This window comes from Aquarana catesbeiana, linkage group LG04 (genome assembly GCF_042186555.1).
Source record: "Aquarana catesbeiana isolate 2022-GZ linkage group LG04, ASM4218655v1, whole genome shotgun sequence".
In the NCBI taxonomy this organism is placed as follows: Eukaryota; Metazoa; Chordata; class Amphibia; order Anura; family Ranidae; genus Aquarana; species Aquarana catesbeiana.
Window position 1 is genome coordinate 12,518,302 of NC_133327.1, and position 18,461 is coordinate 12,536,762.

General features: G+C 43.5%; 1 protein-coding gene across 1 annotated transcript in view; it reads left to right on the forward strand.

Moving 5' to 3' along the window:
• The window catches only part of KIF13B (kinesin family member 13B), a 367,935-nt gene that overhangs the window by 316,222 nt on the left and 33,252 nt on the right, over positions 1-18,461 (forward strand). Inside the window, exons 36-37 of the mRNA XM_073624835.1 lie at positions 1,258-1,375; positions 7,411-7,544. Coding sequence (XP_073480936.1) covers positions 1,258-1,375; positions 7,411-7,544 — 252 coding nt within the window. The remainder of the gene's footprint in view (positions 1-1,257; positions 1,376-7,410; positions 7,545-18,461) is intronic.

Here is an 18,461-nt window from a genome sequence, read left to right on the forward strand (position 1 = left end):
CGGATACTAAATAAAAAAAAAAAATTCAGTCCAAAAAAATACTGACCTCGACCTTTGACCCAAACCCTAACCCTAGCACTGACCAAGATCAAACTAGGTTTTTTGTGTTTTATTTTTTATACACTTTTTATTTATTTTTTTACTCTGCAGGTAGAGAGATACGATGCATCTCCATTCACAGAGAAAAAACACAGGGACGGCCTTTACAGTGACTGATCACTGTGATAGCCAATCAGAGACTATCGCAGTGATCTGGTGACCTGGAATCGGGGAGTTCCGGGTCCCGATTGTTTGGGGCCTGGGAATCTCCGTGAGACACCCAGTCTAAGTGGTGGGAGTGCGGCGTGTTCCCAGCACAAAGGGAGATACGCAAATATGTGGCCCCACGGAAGAAAAAAAAAAAACCCAGTCCAGTGGGGCCACATATTTGTGTTACGTTGACGTGAAGGTGTCAACTAAACCCATTAGATTTTAGTCAACTAAAATGTACTGGTGATTTTAGTCGACTAAAATACGACTAAAACGAAAACAAATCAGATGACTAAAATACGACTTGGGCCTCATTCACACGAGGCGGACTCCGTTTCCATGGAGCCTGCCTCGGTCCGCCGGCTCAGCGGGAGATCAGTCCGTTGATCCTCGCTGAGCCGGTGGATGACAGGTCCCTCTCTGCTCACTGAGCTGGGAGGGGCTTGTCAGGCGCCGTTGCTGCCTATGGAGGGATCAGATGAAAACGGACAGCATGTCCGTTTTCCTCAGATCTCACCCGATCCGATCCGCCAGCGACGGATCTGGACGTAGGGCCATCCGTCTGCTTTTAGCGGATCGGACGAGGTCGGATGTCAGCGGACATGTCTCCGCTGACATCTGTCGCTCCATAGGCTAACATGGAGCGCCCGTTCAGGTCCGCCGTCAAAACTGACAGGCGGACCTGAACGGTCCGATCCTGTGAAAGGGGCCTAAAACTAAAATGGCATTTAAAGCAAAAGACTTTGAACAAAACTAAATCGAAATTTGGCGTCAAAATGAACACTGCTTATAGGAAATTTTGGGTACTTTATTTTTTTGCGGTCGCGAGCAAGCAAAGTTTTGGGGGTTGACATGTTTGATATCTATTTATTCAACACCACCCCTTCTTTTATATTTGACCAAATACCCAAAATTGGGTAATCTGGTTGTGTTTGTGTCTACTAAGACATCCTGGAGTATTAACTCTTGAATAGAACTGAAACATTTGCCTTTTTTTGTTTCCAACAGGGTCGATGGGAGAGCCAGCAGGACGTATCCCAATCCTCACCCAACTCCCGCGCTAGGGGTACATCGCCCCGGCGCTCCCAGAATGAGCCCCCTGCACATAACCAGTCACAGGATCAAGGTGAGTCAAAAACTGCTTCATGAATACCACCATCAAACGACGCTGAAACTTCCCCAGTGCCCCTACATTCTATTTCACCCCTTTACCAATCATGTGTCTAATACCAAAAGCCTTATTTCTCCAGTTTTGGTTGGAGTAGTGAATCATTAGAACCCAGGTTTTTTTTCCCCCCTTTTTCAGGAAACGAAAACTCCGACGACACTCCATAAAATGCAAACACTGACAACTTTTCTTGCTCTAAACCAGGGGTCTCCAAGCTTTCTAAATAAAGAGCCGGTTTACTGTCCTTCAGACTTTAGAGGGGCCAGAGTGAGCAGTGGAAGTAGAAAATGCCCGATCGTCAGCGGGAGTAAAAAAAATGACTGTAGTCAGTAGAATGAGGAATAGTTGCCCATCATTGGTATTAGTGGGAGGACAAATGCCCCATTTTATGGCATCAGTGGAAGGAATGGTGCCCCCTTGTTGGTGTCAGTGGGAGGAATGGTGCCCCCTTGTTGGTCTCAGTGGGAGGAATGGTGCCCCCTTGTTGGTCTCAGTGGAAGTCATGGTGCCCCCTTGTTGGTCTCAGTGGGAGGAATGGTGCCCCCTTGTTGGTCTCAGTGGGAGGAATGGTGCCCCCTTATTGGTGTCAGTGGGAGGAATAGTCCCCCGAGGGCCGGATAAAGGCAAGCAAAGGGCCGCATTCGGCCCACGGGCCACAGTTTGGAGACCACTGCTCTAAACCAACGAACAAGCAGTCCAACCTAAAGCCGGCCATAGATGAACCAAAATTCAGCCAGTTCAGCAAGAACCAGACAAATTCCGACCCATCTATGGGCAGGATGGTTGTACTGAAGTTGATCTATCGATTGACTTTAGTACAACCAGCCTGCCGGCAGCAGTAATGGTTGTATTCTGGAAAGAGGAAACAATAGCGCACCAGGAGGTATTCCCCCATCTTTTCTGACTGAAAATGTTAATCAACACCTTTTTAACCACCTCCCACCCACCGTAGAGACTAATAACGGTGGGTGGGATGCTCTCTCGTTCCGGGACTATGTCATATGATGTCGCCCCAGTCTCCCCACTCTTGAGTGTCCTCTGGGATACGCAGCGACCGCAGGCGCGCTGTGTCCTTTGGACACGGCACAAACCCAATCTCTGTTAAAAAAACAATGACGAGGCTCTTTACCCATGTGATTATGCGGTTATCGGCTCTCTTCGTCTCAAGCTGACAGAGTGTGAGGAGAGGAGAGTTGAGCAGCAGCATTTCCTCACAGTGGAGACCTGTAAAAAAATCTAAAAATATCATTTGGGTACAGTGTTGCATGACAGTGCAATTGTCATTCAAAGTGTGACAGCGCTGATAGCTGAAAATTGGTCTGTGCCGGATAGGAGTAAAAGTGCCCGGTATTGAAGCAGTTAAAGTAGAAAAAATGTAGACTTACACAGGCCACATCCGAAGGATAATAGAACAGCAAGATTATTTGTGGGTGGAAAAACCCTAATCCAACAAAAAATATAGGAAAGCGGACTGTATTGACACAGCAAGGAAGACAACAATAACCATAAAAGGTAGAAAATGTATTTGTACATATTTAAAGCACATAAATCTAAAATATACAGGTACAAACGTACAAGCATTTCATATAATGGCAAATGGTCCCTAATAGCCTAGAACAGGGGTATTGAATTAAAATTCACTGAGGTCCGGTCAGTAACATTTTCTTCCAGCCGAGGTCCACATATTATATCGGTACCCGCGGCGCATTTTCGCATGTGCCAAACCACATGTTGCTGCAGCACCGCGATTTTGGAAAAAAATGGTCAAGGACTTCTTTCTCAGTGTTTCTTGCGTGTAGTGCAGCCTATTAAATTCGCTGACCTACCCATGACGTGTGCACCTAATGCACAAATCTGAACCCATTCTTACATCAGCGTCCTCCGTCCCCACTGCACATCACAATCCCCTCCCTCTTCACGTCACAGTCACCTCCCTCTTCACATCAAGATCCCTTCTTGATGAGTGTCCTCAGCTTTCCCTTTACCTCACCCCCCTCCACTCTTTTCACAGTAATGTTCTCACACTTCCTTGACATCACCCCCGGACAGTACCATTATCTGCCCCTATTTACATCATCCCCCACATTACTGTCCTCCGTCCCCTATTCCACCCCCCCTTCACATTACTCCCCACCATGTCTCCCCACATTACATTTCTCAACCCCTCACATAAGTCCTCAGCCTCCCCCAATTTAAATCATCAGCCCCCCCCCCCACATTACAGTCCCCAGTCCACCACATCATGTCCTCAGCCCCCCTACATTACAGTCCTCATGCCCCCCTACATTACAGTCCTCAGACCCCTTTACATTACGGTCCTCATGTCTCCCCACATTACATTTTTCAGCCCCTCACATCAGTCCTCAGCCTCCCCCAATTTAAATTATCAGCCACCCCCCCATAACAGTCCTCAGTCCACCACATCACATCCTCAGCCCCCCCCCCATACTACAGTCCTCAGCGCCCCCCACATTACAGTCCTCAGCGCCCCCCCACATTACAGTCCTCAGCGCCCCCCACATTACAGTCCTCAGCGCCCCCCACATTACAGTCCTCGGCCCCCCCCACATTACAGTCCTCGGCCCCCCCCACATTACAGTCCTCAGCCCCCCCACATTACAGTCCTCAGCCCCCCCCCACATTACAGTCCTCAGCCCCCCCCACATTACAGTCCTCAGCCCCCCCCCACATTACAGTCCTCAGCCCCCCCCCCGCATTACAGTCCTCAGCCCCCCCCCCACATTACAGTCCTCAGCCCCCCCCCACATTACAGTCCTCAGCCCCCCCCCCACATTACAGTCCTCAGCCCCCCCCACATTACAGTCCTCAGCCCCCCCCACATTACAGTCCTCAGCCCCCCCCACATTACAATCCTCAGCCCCCCCCACATTACAGTCCTCAGCGCCCCCCACATTACAGTCCTCAGCGCCCCCCACATTACAGTCCTCGGCCCCCCCACATTACAGTCCTCGGCCCCCCCACATTACAGTCCTCAGCACGCCCCCTCCCCACATTACAGTCCTCAGCCTCCCCCCCACATTATAGTCCTCAGCCCCCTACATTACAGTCCTCAGCCCCTCCCCCCTACATTACAGTCCTCAGCCCCTCCCCCCTACATTACAGTCCTCAGGCTCCTCCAAGTTTAATGTCATCAGCCCCAAATATCGCTGTCCTCAGCACACACATTCATCAGCTCCTTTTAAGCCTTTCACATTAGTGTCCTCACCCCCTGTAACTTCACCCCCTCCCTCACTGTCTTATCTTACAGACCAGAGATCGGCACAGCATGTCTGGATGAAGGGCGGGTGTTGGTAATGATTGGTTGCTAGGGCTGCCCTTCATCCCAGCAGCCAATCACCTGCTTGCTAACCTCGAGCAACTCCGGCCTCTATCCAGAACTGTCCTGCCCCCAGCTGTCGGCTCTGAGGATTACAGAGCAACGGCAGGAGGAAGAAAAGGCTGCTAAATGTCGGAAGGACGGTGGTCTGAATGTGAATGCGACGCGGCCCACCATTTAGTGATGCCCGGCCTAGAAGTTGAATACAGAAGTGTAACTATACAATCATATAAGGATGATATACATAAACAGAATACAGTAATTTGTACACTTCCATTAGTAAATGTCAACACATTTTGCCAGGGTATGGCTTCTTCAGGACCCAATTACATGAGCAAAAGTCACTAGGTGAAAAATGATAATATATTGTTAACACCAATCAAATACACGTGATACATAGTATATATATATACAGTGCCTTGAAAAAGTGTTCATATCCCTTGAAATGTTCCACATTTTGTCATGTTACAACCAAAAATGTAAATGAATTTTATTGGGATTTTATGTGATAGACCAACACAAAGTGGCACATAATTGTGAAGTGGAAGGAAAATGATAATTGGTTTTCAACTTTTTTTTTTTACAAATATCTGAAAAGTGTGGTGTACATTTGTATTCAGCCCCCTTCACTCTGATACCCCTAACTAAGATCTAGTGGAACCAATTGCCTTCAGACGTCACCTAATTAGTAAATGGAGTCCACCTGTGTGTAATTTAATCTCAGTATAAATACAGCTGTTCTGTGAAGCCCTCAGAGGTTTGTTAGAGAACATTGGTGAACAAACAGCATCATGAAGGCCTTTAAACATCTCACGGAGCACTGTTCAATCCAACATCCGAAAATGGAAAGAGTATGGCACAACTGCAAACCTACCAAGACATGGCCGTCTACCTAAACTGACAGGCCGGGCAAGGAGAGTATTAATCAGAGAAGCAGCCAAGAGGCCCATGGTAACTCTGGAGGAGCTGCAGAGATCCACAGCTCAGGTGGGGAATCTGTCCACAGGACAACTATTAGTGGTGCACTCCACAAATCTGGCCTTTATGGAAGAGTGGCAAGAAGAAAGGCATTGATGAAAGAAAGCCATAAGAAGTCCCATTTGCAGTTTGCGAGAAGCCATGTGGGGGACACAGCAAACATGTGGAAGAAGATCCTCTGGTCAGATGAGACCAAAATTGAACATGTTGTCCTAAAAGCAAAACGATATGTGTGGTGGAAAACTAATTTACTAACATTGCACATCACCCTGGACACACCATTCCCACTGTGAAACATGGTGGTGGCAGCAGCATTTTGTGGGGATGCTTTTCTTTAGCAGGGACAGGGAAGCTGGTCAGAGTTGATGGGAAGATGGATGGAGCCAAATACAGGGCAATCTTAGAAGAAAACCTGTTACAGTCTGCAAAAGACTTGAGACTGGGGGGGAAGTTCACCTTCCAGCAGGACAACGACCCTAAACATACAGCCAGAGCTACAATGGAATGGTTTAGATCAAAGCATATTTATGTGTTAGAATGACCCAGTCAAAGTCCAGACCTAAATCCAATTGAGAATCTGTGGCAAGACTTGAAAATTGCTGTTCACAAACGCTCTCCATCCAATCTGACAGAGCTTGAGATATTTTGCAAAGAAGAATGGGAAAAAATGTCCCTCTCTAGATGTGCAAAGCTGGTAGAGACATCCCCAAAAAGACTTGTAGAGAAAGGGGGTTCTACAAAGTATTGACTCCGGGGGGCGCCATACAAATGTACCCCACACTTTTCACATATTTATTTGTAAATAATGTTGAAAACCATTTATCATTTTCCTGCCACTTTGTGTTGGTCTATCACATAAAATCCCAATAAAATACATTTACGTTTTTTTTGGTTGTAACATGACAAAATGTGGAAAATTTTCAAGGGGTATGAATACTTTTTCATGGCACTGTATGTCAACAGACCGCCCCGGAGCCTTGGGCGCCAATCCACTTTACTGTCACTTTTTTTCCTCCAAGCTAATTGATTGACAGCAGTTCAAGCCTCTGCTTTTCCTTTATGACCTGTTCCGTGTGATGTACTCCGTGTGTAATGTTCCCGGAAGTTCGGGGAAGTGGCACTAAGAGCTGAAGCTAGCTGCTTTGAAACTTGGGCACAAATATATACTTTTTTTAAATTTTTTTTTTTAAGTAATTTTCATTATTTTCCATGAAATTGCAAAGTAATATAAGCAAACAGAAAAGAAATTATAATAAAATTTACAAAGAAGAAGCTATACAAGGTACAAGTACCAATATATGTTCCTTTTAACGTTTTAAAAGGTAAAAATATCTGATTTAGGAGATTTTTCTATGTTTACTACTAAGGTAATGCACTAGATTATGAAGATTGCTTTAGTAAGGTATTTATGAAAAATGACATAAAGGGCCGCATGAAAAATGACATAAAATAAGCAAGGGGAAAAAAAAAACAAAAACAAAAAAACAATTGAGTTAAAATCCTACAGTCCCTGTAGCGAAATTATGTAAAATATTTTAATGGGGAATGTTTTTGATTTTTCTGTATTCATATCAAAAATGATGAGCGATTTATGTTACTTTTATGAATGTGACGCTCAAAAAAAAAAAAAAAACCCTAAAAAACTTTATTAAGACGTTTTTATGGTTTGCCTTGGCAGGTCAGGAGAACGCGGCGTCTACCTACTCGAACCCTGTGAAATCCTTAGTGCCTCAAATGCCGAAACTCCTTAAATCTCTGTTTCCTCAGCGTGATGAGAAGGGCAGACAAGCAGCTACCACGCTCAACCCTCAGGTAGGTGATTGTGGACAGCCTCAGACACGATGGCCCTCAGTTATAAAAAAAAAAAAAAAAATCACACAAAAATAAACAAAATTAAGTGCTAGTATGGCTGCAGTAGGCAAGATAGAGGCTTGCCATCTAGTGGCAATAATGTGGTATTTTCCTAAATTGAGGTATTTCAGGGAAATACAACATTATGACCACTAGATGGAGCTGACAGAGCTGACAATCCTAGGAAATAAACATATTAACAAAGTTATTGTGAAGATTGGTGATGGCTGTCTGACACATTCGTACAGTAAATATTTTATAAACACCCTTGTGTAGAATATATGAATATATGATTGGACAGTTTCCAGAAACAGGCAGTCCCTGGTAGGATTAAGATATAGAGAAAGAGACTCAGCTCTCTCAAAGGGGATATGGGATTTTGGAGGGAGGTAGTGTGTCTTGTTATTAAGCTGAGCACCAACAACAACAGTTTTGTATAAAAGTATAAATTTATTGATAGATATCAAATAAAAAACAGTCATAATACATATTTTAACCGTGATTTAGAGCTTGATGTATGAAATCAAATACGTAGGTATGCAGGGGCAGCCAACATGTTTCGCAAAATGCTTCATCAGGGCATTGCATGCATTAATGATTTATAGATGAAATACCCCTGTGCGTATTCAAACCCATCCTTAAATGTGACGGCTGCATTACTATTCTTTTTTCAGGCTTTATTTCTTTAACCCCTACAGCCCCGGAAGGATTTACCCACTTCCCGACCAGGCCATTTTTTGTGATACGGCACTGTGTCACTTTAACTGACAATTGCGCGGTCATGCAACGCTGTACCCATACAAATAGAGCTTTCTTTTGGTGGTATTTGATTACCTCTGCGGTTTTTATTTTTTGCGCTATAAAAAAAAAAAAAAAAAAGAACGACGATTTAAAAAAATTAAATAAAATGATTTTTTACTTTCTGCTATAAAACATTTCCAAAAAAAATGTAAAAAAACAAATGTATTCATCAGTTTAGGCCAATATGTATTCTGCTACATATTTTTGGTTAAAAAAAAATCGCATTAAGCGTATATTAATTGGTTTGCACAAAAGTTATCGTGTCTACAAAATAAGGGGGATAGATCTAAAGCATTTTTATTTTTTACTATTAATGGCGGCGATCAGTGATTTTTAGCAGGACTGCGACATTGCAGCGGACAGATCAGACACCTGACATTTTTGACACTTTTTTTTCGATTTCCTGATTTTGACAAAAACTGAATCCCCCCTCTTCATCCTCATTAAAAAGGAAGGGGGGAGTTCAAGTGTTTCAAGGAGCTGGTCTCCTGACCAAATCTAGAGGCTTCTAAGCTCCCAGTGCTGGATAAATGCCTTGGAGGACTTACAAAAATATAAACTTTTGCATAATAACACATTCCACTAAGAATACACATTAACGGGAACAAGAGACATTCATTTCTGTTATTTTGAAAACGCCTCATCAGTTTGGCAGTGGCTTAGATTCATATATATATATATATTTATGTATATGTGTGTGTATATGTATATATATATATATATATATATATATATATATATATATATATATATATATGGGACCAAAACCCTTAATGCCCATAAAGGGCAGAAACAGGTAAATGGGACTTTTTATGCGCCACTGAGAATTCACACAAATATATCAAATCATCTCCTTCTTTAAAATGAAAGGTAAGACAAGACTTCATAAAAAGGCAATAATCCTCATTCTATAATCCATGGGTGGTATCTGGCGTCTATAATCGACGGGTTTCGCAAAGAACTCTCGTCCTCAGAATCCACACTCGTTGTAAATATAGTAACTCAACGGTTCTCTATCTAAAAATCACCATAGATTCATATGAAACCACACATAGAATTCAAGACTGAGAGACAACTCCTCAAATGCAATCTTAAATGGTTTGTTAACCCATAAAAAAAAAAAAAATGGATCATGCTCCTTTAAAGCATTTTATACAGCGCAGTGCTTGTGCAGTGTCATTCGGCCCCCTGTATCACCTGTAATACCTGGCTGATCCTGCCTGGTTCTGCGCTCCCCTTTGTAAACTGACCATGGTTTATCATGGTCAGTTTATGGGCCTCCATCATCCGCATCCCTCCTGTCCTCCTCTGTGCGCTCTCCCACCTCCCTCCCTGCCTGTCAGATCCTGTGACAGTGCCCGCCCCCCGCAACTCCTGCTGCTCCCATAACACTTAAAATCTTACACAATTCTCCTTATTCCCTAATGACAGCTGCTCCTGTCTGTGTGTTTTTTTTAAAAAAAAAAAAATGCTTGCTATGGGGGAACCTGAGCCCAGCTGCAGTTCGGCGCCACCCCCCTCTCTCTCCTGATTGGCTAACTGACTTTGACAGCTGTGGGAACCAATGGCGCCGCTGCTGTGTCTCAGTCAATCAGGAGAGGAGAGTCCTGGACTGCCGAAGAACTTGTGGACAGAGATGGGGCTCAGGTAAGTATTAGGGGGTGCTGGGGGGAGGCTGCTACACACACAGAAGGCTTTTTATCTTAAAGCATAAAATGCATTAAGAGAAAAAAACCTTCTGCCTTTACAACTCCTTTAGGTTGGAGAAAAATCGGGCCGGTGTCACACAGCAAACCAGGACTCCGTTGTTTTCTCATGAATAGGCCTCTTTGTTTTACACGGCATTACCCAGAATTCTTTGCTGTGGAGCCTAAAAAGAGCAGCATTCCCACCGCGCTTTGTATTCTTTACAGCACGTGAGCGCTAAGAAGTCGGTGTTCCTTTATGAATTATGATTGCATCTTTAAAAGCAAGACAAATTTATGAAGAGCCCTTCCAGACGGCTGGTTACCTGCCAAATCTGAAATGGAGCGTGCAGTTTCTCTTTGTTACATCTTTTGTGGAGTCCATCTGTTAACCTGTTCTTTACAAAGTGTGATATACGAAGGATGACACGCTGCTCTACCATTGGAAACCATTGTTAGTCATATACAGTAAAAACAACATAGTGCTACCTAGATATAACTGAACGGTGACCCCCTTTTTGAACAGTAGTGAGCCTCCTCTTAACATCCTCTGCTCCCCTTCTCCTTGTAGTTCTCTTAACCACTTCAGCTCCGGAAGGATTTATCCCCTTCCTGACCAGGCCATTTTTTACAACACGGCGCTGCGTCGCTTTAACTGACAGTTACGCAGTCGTGCGACGCGATACCCAAATAAAATTTATGTCCTTTTTTTCCCCACAAATAAAGCTTTCTTTTGGTGGTATTTGATCGCCTCTGCACTTTTAATTCTTTGCGCTATAAACAAAAAAGCCTGACGATTTTGAAAAAAAAACACTTTATTTTGTACTTTCTGCCATAATACATATCCAAAAAAAAATTTTTTTAAAATGAATTTCTTTATCATTTAGGCCGATATGTATTCTTCTACATATTTTTGGTAAAAAAAAAAATCCCAATAAGTGTATATTGATTGGTTTGTGCAAAAGTTATAGCGTCTAGATCAACTATGGGTATAGGATTGGGTATATGGGATTGTTTGATATTATTTTTTATTTATTTATTTTTATGGTTGAACTGGATGGACTTGTGTCGTTTTTCAACCTAACTATGTAAATATGTCTTACGAACTACGGGATAGATTTAGGGACTTTTATTTTTTTTTATTTTTATTGTTAATGGCGGCGATCTGCGATTTTCTTCAGGACTGCGACATTACGGCGGACAAATCTGACACTGAGTGACACTTTTTTTGGGGACCAGTGACACCAATACAGTGATCAGTGCTAAAAAATGCAAATCTGACACTGAGTGACACTTTTTTTGAGGACCAGTGACACCAATACAGTGATCAGTGCTATAAAAATGCAAATCTGACACTGGCAGGGAAGGGGTTAACACCAGGGGCGATCGAATGGTTAATTGTTCCCTAGGGAGGTGCTTACTAACTGTGTGGGACAGTGTCACACTGAAATAAAAGAGAGATCCGTGATTCAGCTTAGCTGACTCATAAGATCTCTCTTTCCCTTCCTAACAGATCCGCCGTTTGCTTTGTTTACACAGGCAGATGGCTGATCCGTATCTCCCGCGAACGATCGGCGGATCGCGGCTGCCATCGTGGCCGCCGGACCCGTTGATTGGCTCCCGCTGTGTCGAACCACAGCAGGAGCGGCGCACGTTTGCCCCCTATAGCTTGTGCATAAAGTCACTTACAGGTACATGATTTTGCGCACCCAGGCCGCCCTGCCGCAGTACGTGGGGCGGTCTGGAATCGGTTAATTTAACCACAGATGTCTAGAGACGGACCAAAGTGGGAAACATAATAAGGAAAAGTTATCGCGGTTTGTAAATGCGGTCCCCTCTAACCCCGCTGCCATGGGCACTGGTCCTCTGGGCCATTATGGCAAATTTATCCCAGACTAGATCGTCCCTCTGGAAGGGCACCATAACTTCAGACCCCTAGAAAGCACTCGGTCTGTGTTTCTCTTCTCTTTGGCACATGACAGCAGCTTTTAGGCATCACTGCTTTGTTTGATGATCATCGCCAAATGACAATATCACAAGGTGGAGGTTGTTTCGACTCCTATAGCGTTCATGTGTGTGCGCTCCAGTATATGCTTCCAGAGGAACACAAGCATGTGTAGGTAAATAAAATAGCTTCCCAGTGCTGCAAATTAAGAAGCAGGTTGGCTGGCAATTACAGATGTTAAAAGATAAAGGTTCCATTATCTATGCATCCCAGGTTGCCATGCTATCACTCACCCCTAGATGGGGCCTCTGTTTTGTTTGTGTTTCTTTTGTAACTTTTGTAGGCTTCTTTTTGGCAACTCGACCATGGAGCTCATTTTTGTTCAAGTATCATTGTATTGTGCGCCTTGAAACAACCACATTGTCTTTTTCCAGAGTAGCCTGTATTTCTCCTGAGGTTACCTGTGGGTTTTAATTTGTATCCCAAACAATTCTTCTGGCAGTTGTGGCTGCAATGTTTCTTGGTCTACCTGACCTTGGTTTGGTAGCCAAAGATCCCCGAATTTTCTGCTTCTTAATAGGTGCTTGAACCATAGTGACTGGGATATTCAAGGCTTTGATTATCTTTTTATATCCTTTTCCATTTTTATATAGTTCCATTACTTTGTTATGCAGGTCTTTTGACAGTTCTTTTTCAGCTCCCCAGCTGATTATCTAGCCTGCTCAGTGCATCCACATGAGAGCTAACAAACTCTTTGACTGTTTATACACAGACACAATTTAAAAAGCCACAAATGTGGGAAATTAACCCTTAATTGCCATTTTATCCTGTGTGTGTCACCTTGTGTCTGTACTAAGGCCAAACATTCCAGGGGGTGGAAACTTTTGATTATTTAAAAAGGATCCAAACAACTATGTGATAATAAATGGCTTCATATTATCACTATCCCTAAATAAAAGCCATTTTTTTGGCATGGTCAGTTATTTTCAATATCAGTGCCAACATTTCACCATTTCTGCCAGGGGATGCAAACTGCGTACAACTCTTATACTATATGTGTATGTATGTGTGTGTGTGTGTGCGTGTGTATATATATATATATATATATATATTATAGTTTTTTTTATATGTTGGCTTAATTTATGTAATATATAATAAGCCAATATATACTAGACTAAAATATATTGGCTGTTTTTTTATAGTGTATTTTAGCTTATTATATTTTGGCTTACTATATGTTATATATTGTATTTTTTATATATTATACATTGTCCTTTTTTTTATAGATTTATATATTGTCTTTTTTATATATTTATTAGCCTTTTTAAATAGTATATGTTGGTTTTTTACATATATTTTATATAGACTTAATATATATCTATTGTTGTTTTTTAATCATATTAAAGAATAATTTAAATGTTATATGTTGGCTTTTTTACCTTTTAATTGGCATATTTATTAAGTAGTAACCCTTCTCAAACATTAACTGATGTCACTGCCATTTAAAACACATGAACCAGTAAGATTCACCTGCAGTGTATGTTTGGTGAATGTCACATTAACTGCTTTATAAATTTTAGTTAGTTTTTTTTTTTTGTTCTTTTTTTTTCCCCCTCTTGATCTAAACATTTTTTTAGGAAAGCCTGACTAATGAGAGCCCAGCCAGCACCATCAGTGTTAAGTTTGATGTTTAAAAAGTCAGTCACCTCCAGAAATAGACTTTAATTTCGCCTCCATTAGAAAACTAGGTTGGTTCAGTGAGTTGGGACCGTGTCGGATAGGCTCGGAGGGGCAAACCGTGACCTGTATCCCTAATCCTGCCATCTCTGGTCATTGGGGGATCACAGATATCAAACTTGTGTAATGCTTTCCTTTTTCATCTGCGAGCGCCAGGCAATTGCCTCCATTTAGTCCAGATGTTTATAGGGATTTGGTAAAATGAATACTTGCTAGACTTGTTCTTGTGTGTTTACCTCCTACTCCTTTGCAATGTTTTTAAATAACTGCAACACTTAGACCCCTTTCACGCTGGAGGCGTTTTTCAGGCGCTTTAGCACTTTAGCCTGTAAAGCACCTGAAAAAAAGCCCTATCTGCAATACCAGTGTGAAAGCCCGAGTGCTTTCACACTGGGGCGCTGCGCTGGCAGGACGTCAGAAAAAGTCCTGCAAGCAGCTTCTTTGAGGCGCTTTAGGAGCGGTGTATACATCACTCCTAAAGCGCCCCTGCCCATTGAAATCAATGGGCAGCACCTGCAAAGCGCTTTCAACCCTTTATTCAGCCACTAGTGGGGGTTAAAAGTGCTGCAAAAAAAACAACGGTAAAGCGCCGCTAAAACTAGCGTCGCTCTACTGCCGACGCCCGGGCGCTGGCAGCGTGAAAGGGCTCTTAAAGTCCATCTCCGGGGAAAGGAAAAACGCTCCCTCAGTGAGGCTGCCCCCGCACTCCAAGGGTTAAATGCTCATTTAGGTCTAGGGAGGATCAAAAAGTAGCTTTACTAACCTTTGCATTGGACTTGATGATATCAGAGGACCGGCGACCACCAGAGCATAGAGGAGAGGAGGCTGCAGGGACTGGTCTTAAGCCAGGCCATAGACAGTTGAAATCTCAGACGGTTCAGCAGGCACTGGCCGAGATTCTAACCATGTATGGGGCAGGCTAATTGTACACAGTTTGATCTACTTGGATACAACCAGCATGTTGGATTTTTTATGTGATTCTTGCCAGCAGCTATAGCCGCTAGCAATAATCACTGTGTGTTCTCCTGGTGCGAATTGTTTTTATGGAGCACAATACGACGATAATTGTTTGGGATACAAAGAAAAACCCCACAGGTAACCTCATAAGAAATACAGGCCAGGAAAAAGACGGTGTGGTTGTTTTTATGGAGCACAATATGACAATACTCTTTTTATATCCTTTTCCATATTTATAAAGTTCCATTACCTTGTTATGCAGGTCTTTTGACAGTTCTTTTCTGCACCCCATGGCTCAGTTTCTAGTCTACTCAATGCATCCACGTGAGAATGATCAAACTCATGGACTATTTATACATAGACAGTTATTGTAATTTTAAAAAGCCACCGATGTGGGAAGTTAACTTATAATTGCCATTTTATCCTGTGTGTCACCGTGTGTGTGTGTGTGTGTGTGTGTGTACCAAGGCCAAATATTCCAGGGGGTGGAAACTTTCCATCAGGGTCATTTGGGTGAGTTCTGTTATGATTTCAAAAGGAGCCAAATGATAATAAATGGCTTCATATGATCACTATTCTTAACCACTTTCCGTTCACCATATAGCAGTATGACGTCAACAAAGTGGTTGCGATATCCTGACTGGACATCATATGACGTCGCCAGGATATCAAGCCGCTGCGCGCATTGTGGCGATCATTGTTGCGGCGTGTAAGTCTGACACACCGCAACACCGATCTGGGTAAAGAGTCTCTGACAGAGACTCTTTGCCACGTGATCAGCCGTGTCCAATCACGGCTGATCACAGTGTAAACAGGAAGAGGCGTTGAACGGCTTTTTCTCGCTCGCGTCTGTCAGACGCAAGTAGAGGAGAGCTGATCGGCTGCTCTTCTGACAGGGAGGGTCTGTACTGATTGATTATCAGCGCAGCCCCCCCAAGGATGCCCACCAGGGACGCCACCTTTAGTCACCACCAGGTATGCCACCCATGGCCACCAGGGATAACAATCAGTGCCCACAATGGATGCCTGCCAATCAGTGATGCCCATCAGTACCATCCATTAGTGCCCATCTGTGCCGCCTATCAGTGCCCATCTGTGCTGCCTATCAGTGCCCATCTGTGCCACTTATCAGTGCCCATCTGTGCTGCCTATCAGTGCCCATCTGTGCCACTTATCAGTGCCCATCTGTGCCACTTATCAGTTCCCATCTGTGCCACTTATCCGTGCCCATCTGTGCCACTTATCAGTGCCCATCTGTGCCACCTTTCAGTGCCCATCTGTGCCACCTTTCAGTGCCCATCCGTGCCGCCTATGTGTACCCATCAGTGCCGCATATTAGTGCCCATCATCGGTACCCGTCAGTGCAGCCCCATTAGTGAAGGAGAAAACATACTTATTTACAAAGTTTTGTAACAGAAACAAAAAAAAAAACATTTTTTTTTCAAAAATTTTGGTCTTTTTTTTATGTTTAGCAGAAAATAAAAATCCCAGTGGTGATCAAATAACACCAAAAGAAATTCTCTATTTGTGGGAACAAAATGATAAAAATTTAGTTTGGGTACAGTGTAGCATGACCGCGCAATTGTCATTCAGAGTGCGACAGCTGCAAATTGGTCTGGGCGGGAAGGTGTATAATTGCCCTGTATTGAAGTGGTTAAAGCGGAGTTCCAGGCTTTTTTTGTTTATTAAAAGTTAGCAGCTACAAAAAGTGTAGCTGCTGACTTTTAATAAACAGACACTCACCTGTTCCACGGTCCAGCGATGGGGGCCGTACAGTGCCCCGCTCCTTTCCCCTTCCTCTCCTCGCCGCCTCCATTAAAACTGTGGGCACCTGGCTGTGACCGCTTTGCGGCTTCACGGCCGGGCACGCACTGTGCATGCGCGAGTCGCGCTGCACTCTCTCAGTGGACAGGCAATCTTCTGAAACCTATTACGTGTCCCAGAAGATTGCCGAGAGGGAGGGGCCCCCTGGGGGGGGGAGGTGTCGCCTAGGCGGCCCATAGGCAGAAGCATGAATTTGGACAGGAAGTCCCACTCAAAACGAAGCACCCCCCCCCCCCCCCAACAAAATGACATGCCAAATGTGTCATGTAAGGGGGCGAGGAGTGCTTAAAGTGGAAGTTCCACTTTTGGGTGAAACTCCGCTTTAAATAAAAATAATTTTTTACATGATTAGTCATATTTTTATTATCAATGTAAAAATGGCACAATTTCTGAATGGGGATGCAAACTTTTCAGCACAACTGTATATTCTGTTCCTTTTGGTTTTGTTGCGATTTCAGAAAGCGCACCAAAATCTCAGGACATGGTAGAACTCTATGGTAAAGCTCAGCTAACCCACACCAAACCCAGCGGTACACTGCGCTGCTCCCTTGGTACAGGCAAACCGCACCGCGTCAGTGTGTTTTGGGTAGGGAAAAAAAGGTTTTATATGTAATCAGTTTAAATAATATTTTTTGTACAAATTTTGGGGCAAATTTCACTTGATGATGATAAAAAAATCCAGAGATGGTTGTATGTATCAGCTGTTCACACAAGTATGTAAAACCCGACCACCCATCAGAATCAGAATTTCGTCTTTACAATCCTGAGCGTAAGTATTAATTCCATTCAATTTAGGCAGATTCCTGCAGGGGGATGAGGATAACTCTCTGTGTTTTTTCCATATAAATATCAATTACTAATATTAATTTCAATGTAACATGATAGATATGCCTCCCATGTTTCCTGATGAAGCAGATTTATGATCTGGGAAATACTGAGAATTATTCTCCTCTAATTCCATTTCAAGGAATTAATACTTCCATTCAGGATTATAAACAGATTTGAGTTTTCTGATTGGTGGGTGGTCAGGGTTATATTTATGGGGGGGGGTATTTAAATAACAGCTGATGCATGTATTTATATAAGAAAAGGTAAAAAATAACTGCTTTTTAAATCCGTATCTTCAACACTATAAGCAGCAACTCTCCTGCAAGACATATGTACAGCTTAATAGATTGGTAAATGAGCAGAGTTGCACTAAATTAAAAAACAATTAAAAAAATCAAACCAAAAAATATTAAGTGTCCACAAGTGATGTAGTAATAGTTTTATTTCCAAGTGTTGGTATTCTTGATGTGCATCTCCACCATTGAAAGTGATCCGTGCAACAATGCCACCACCAAAGGCAGAGATATCTGCTTACCAGCTCCAAATGACCTCTCACTACAAGAGGTCGTTCATGCTTGTGGCTATATCCCAGCCAAGGCCTTTACCCGTTCCTGGAGCTCTCCTATCCTCTGCAAACTCCTTGCCCAGTACGAGTATGCCAGGCCTCTTGCTAAATACCTTGGAATGTCTGCTTTCAAATAGTGGGTGTGGTCAAATTCGCTAACAGTGGGAGGGGCCTAAAGGGGCATTAAATACCAGGCGTGTACTACATACGGAGTGCAGAATTGGGGGGGTGGGTACACACAGAGTGCAACGTTCGTACATAGTGCAGAGTTCAGGGGTGCGCTGCATACAGAGTGTAGAGTTCAGGGGTGAGCTGCATACAGAGTGCAGAGTTCAGGGGTGCGCTGCATAGAGAGTGCAGAGTTCAGGGGTGCGCTGCATACAGAGTGCAGAGTTCAGGGGTGCGCTGCATACAGAGTGAAGAGTTCAGGGGTGCGCTGCATACAGAGTGCAGAGTTCAGGGGTGCGCTGCATACAGAGTGCAGAGTTCAGGGGTGCGCTGCATACAGAGTGCAGAGTTCAGGGGTGCGCTGCATA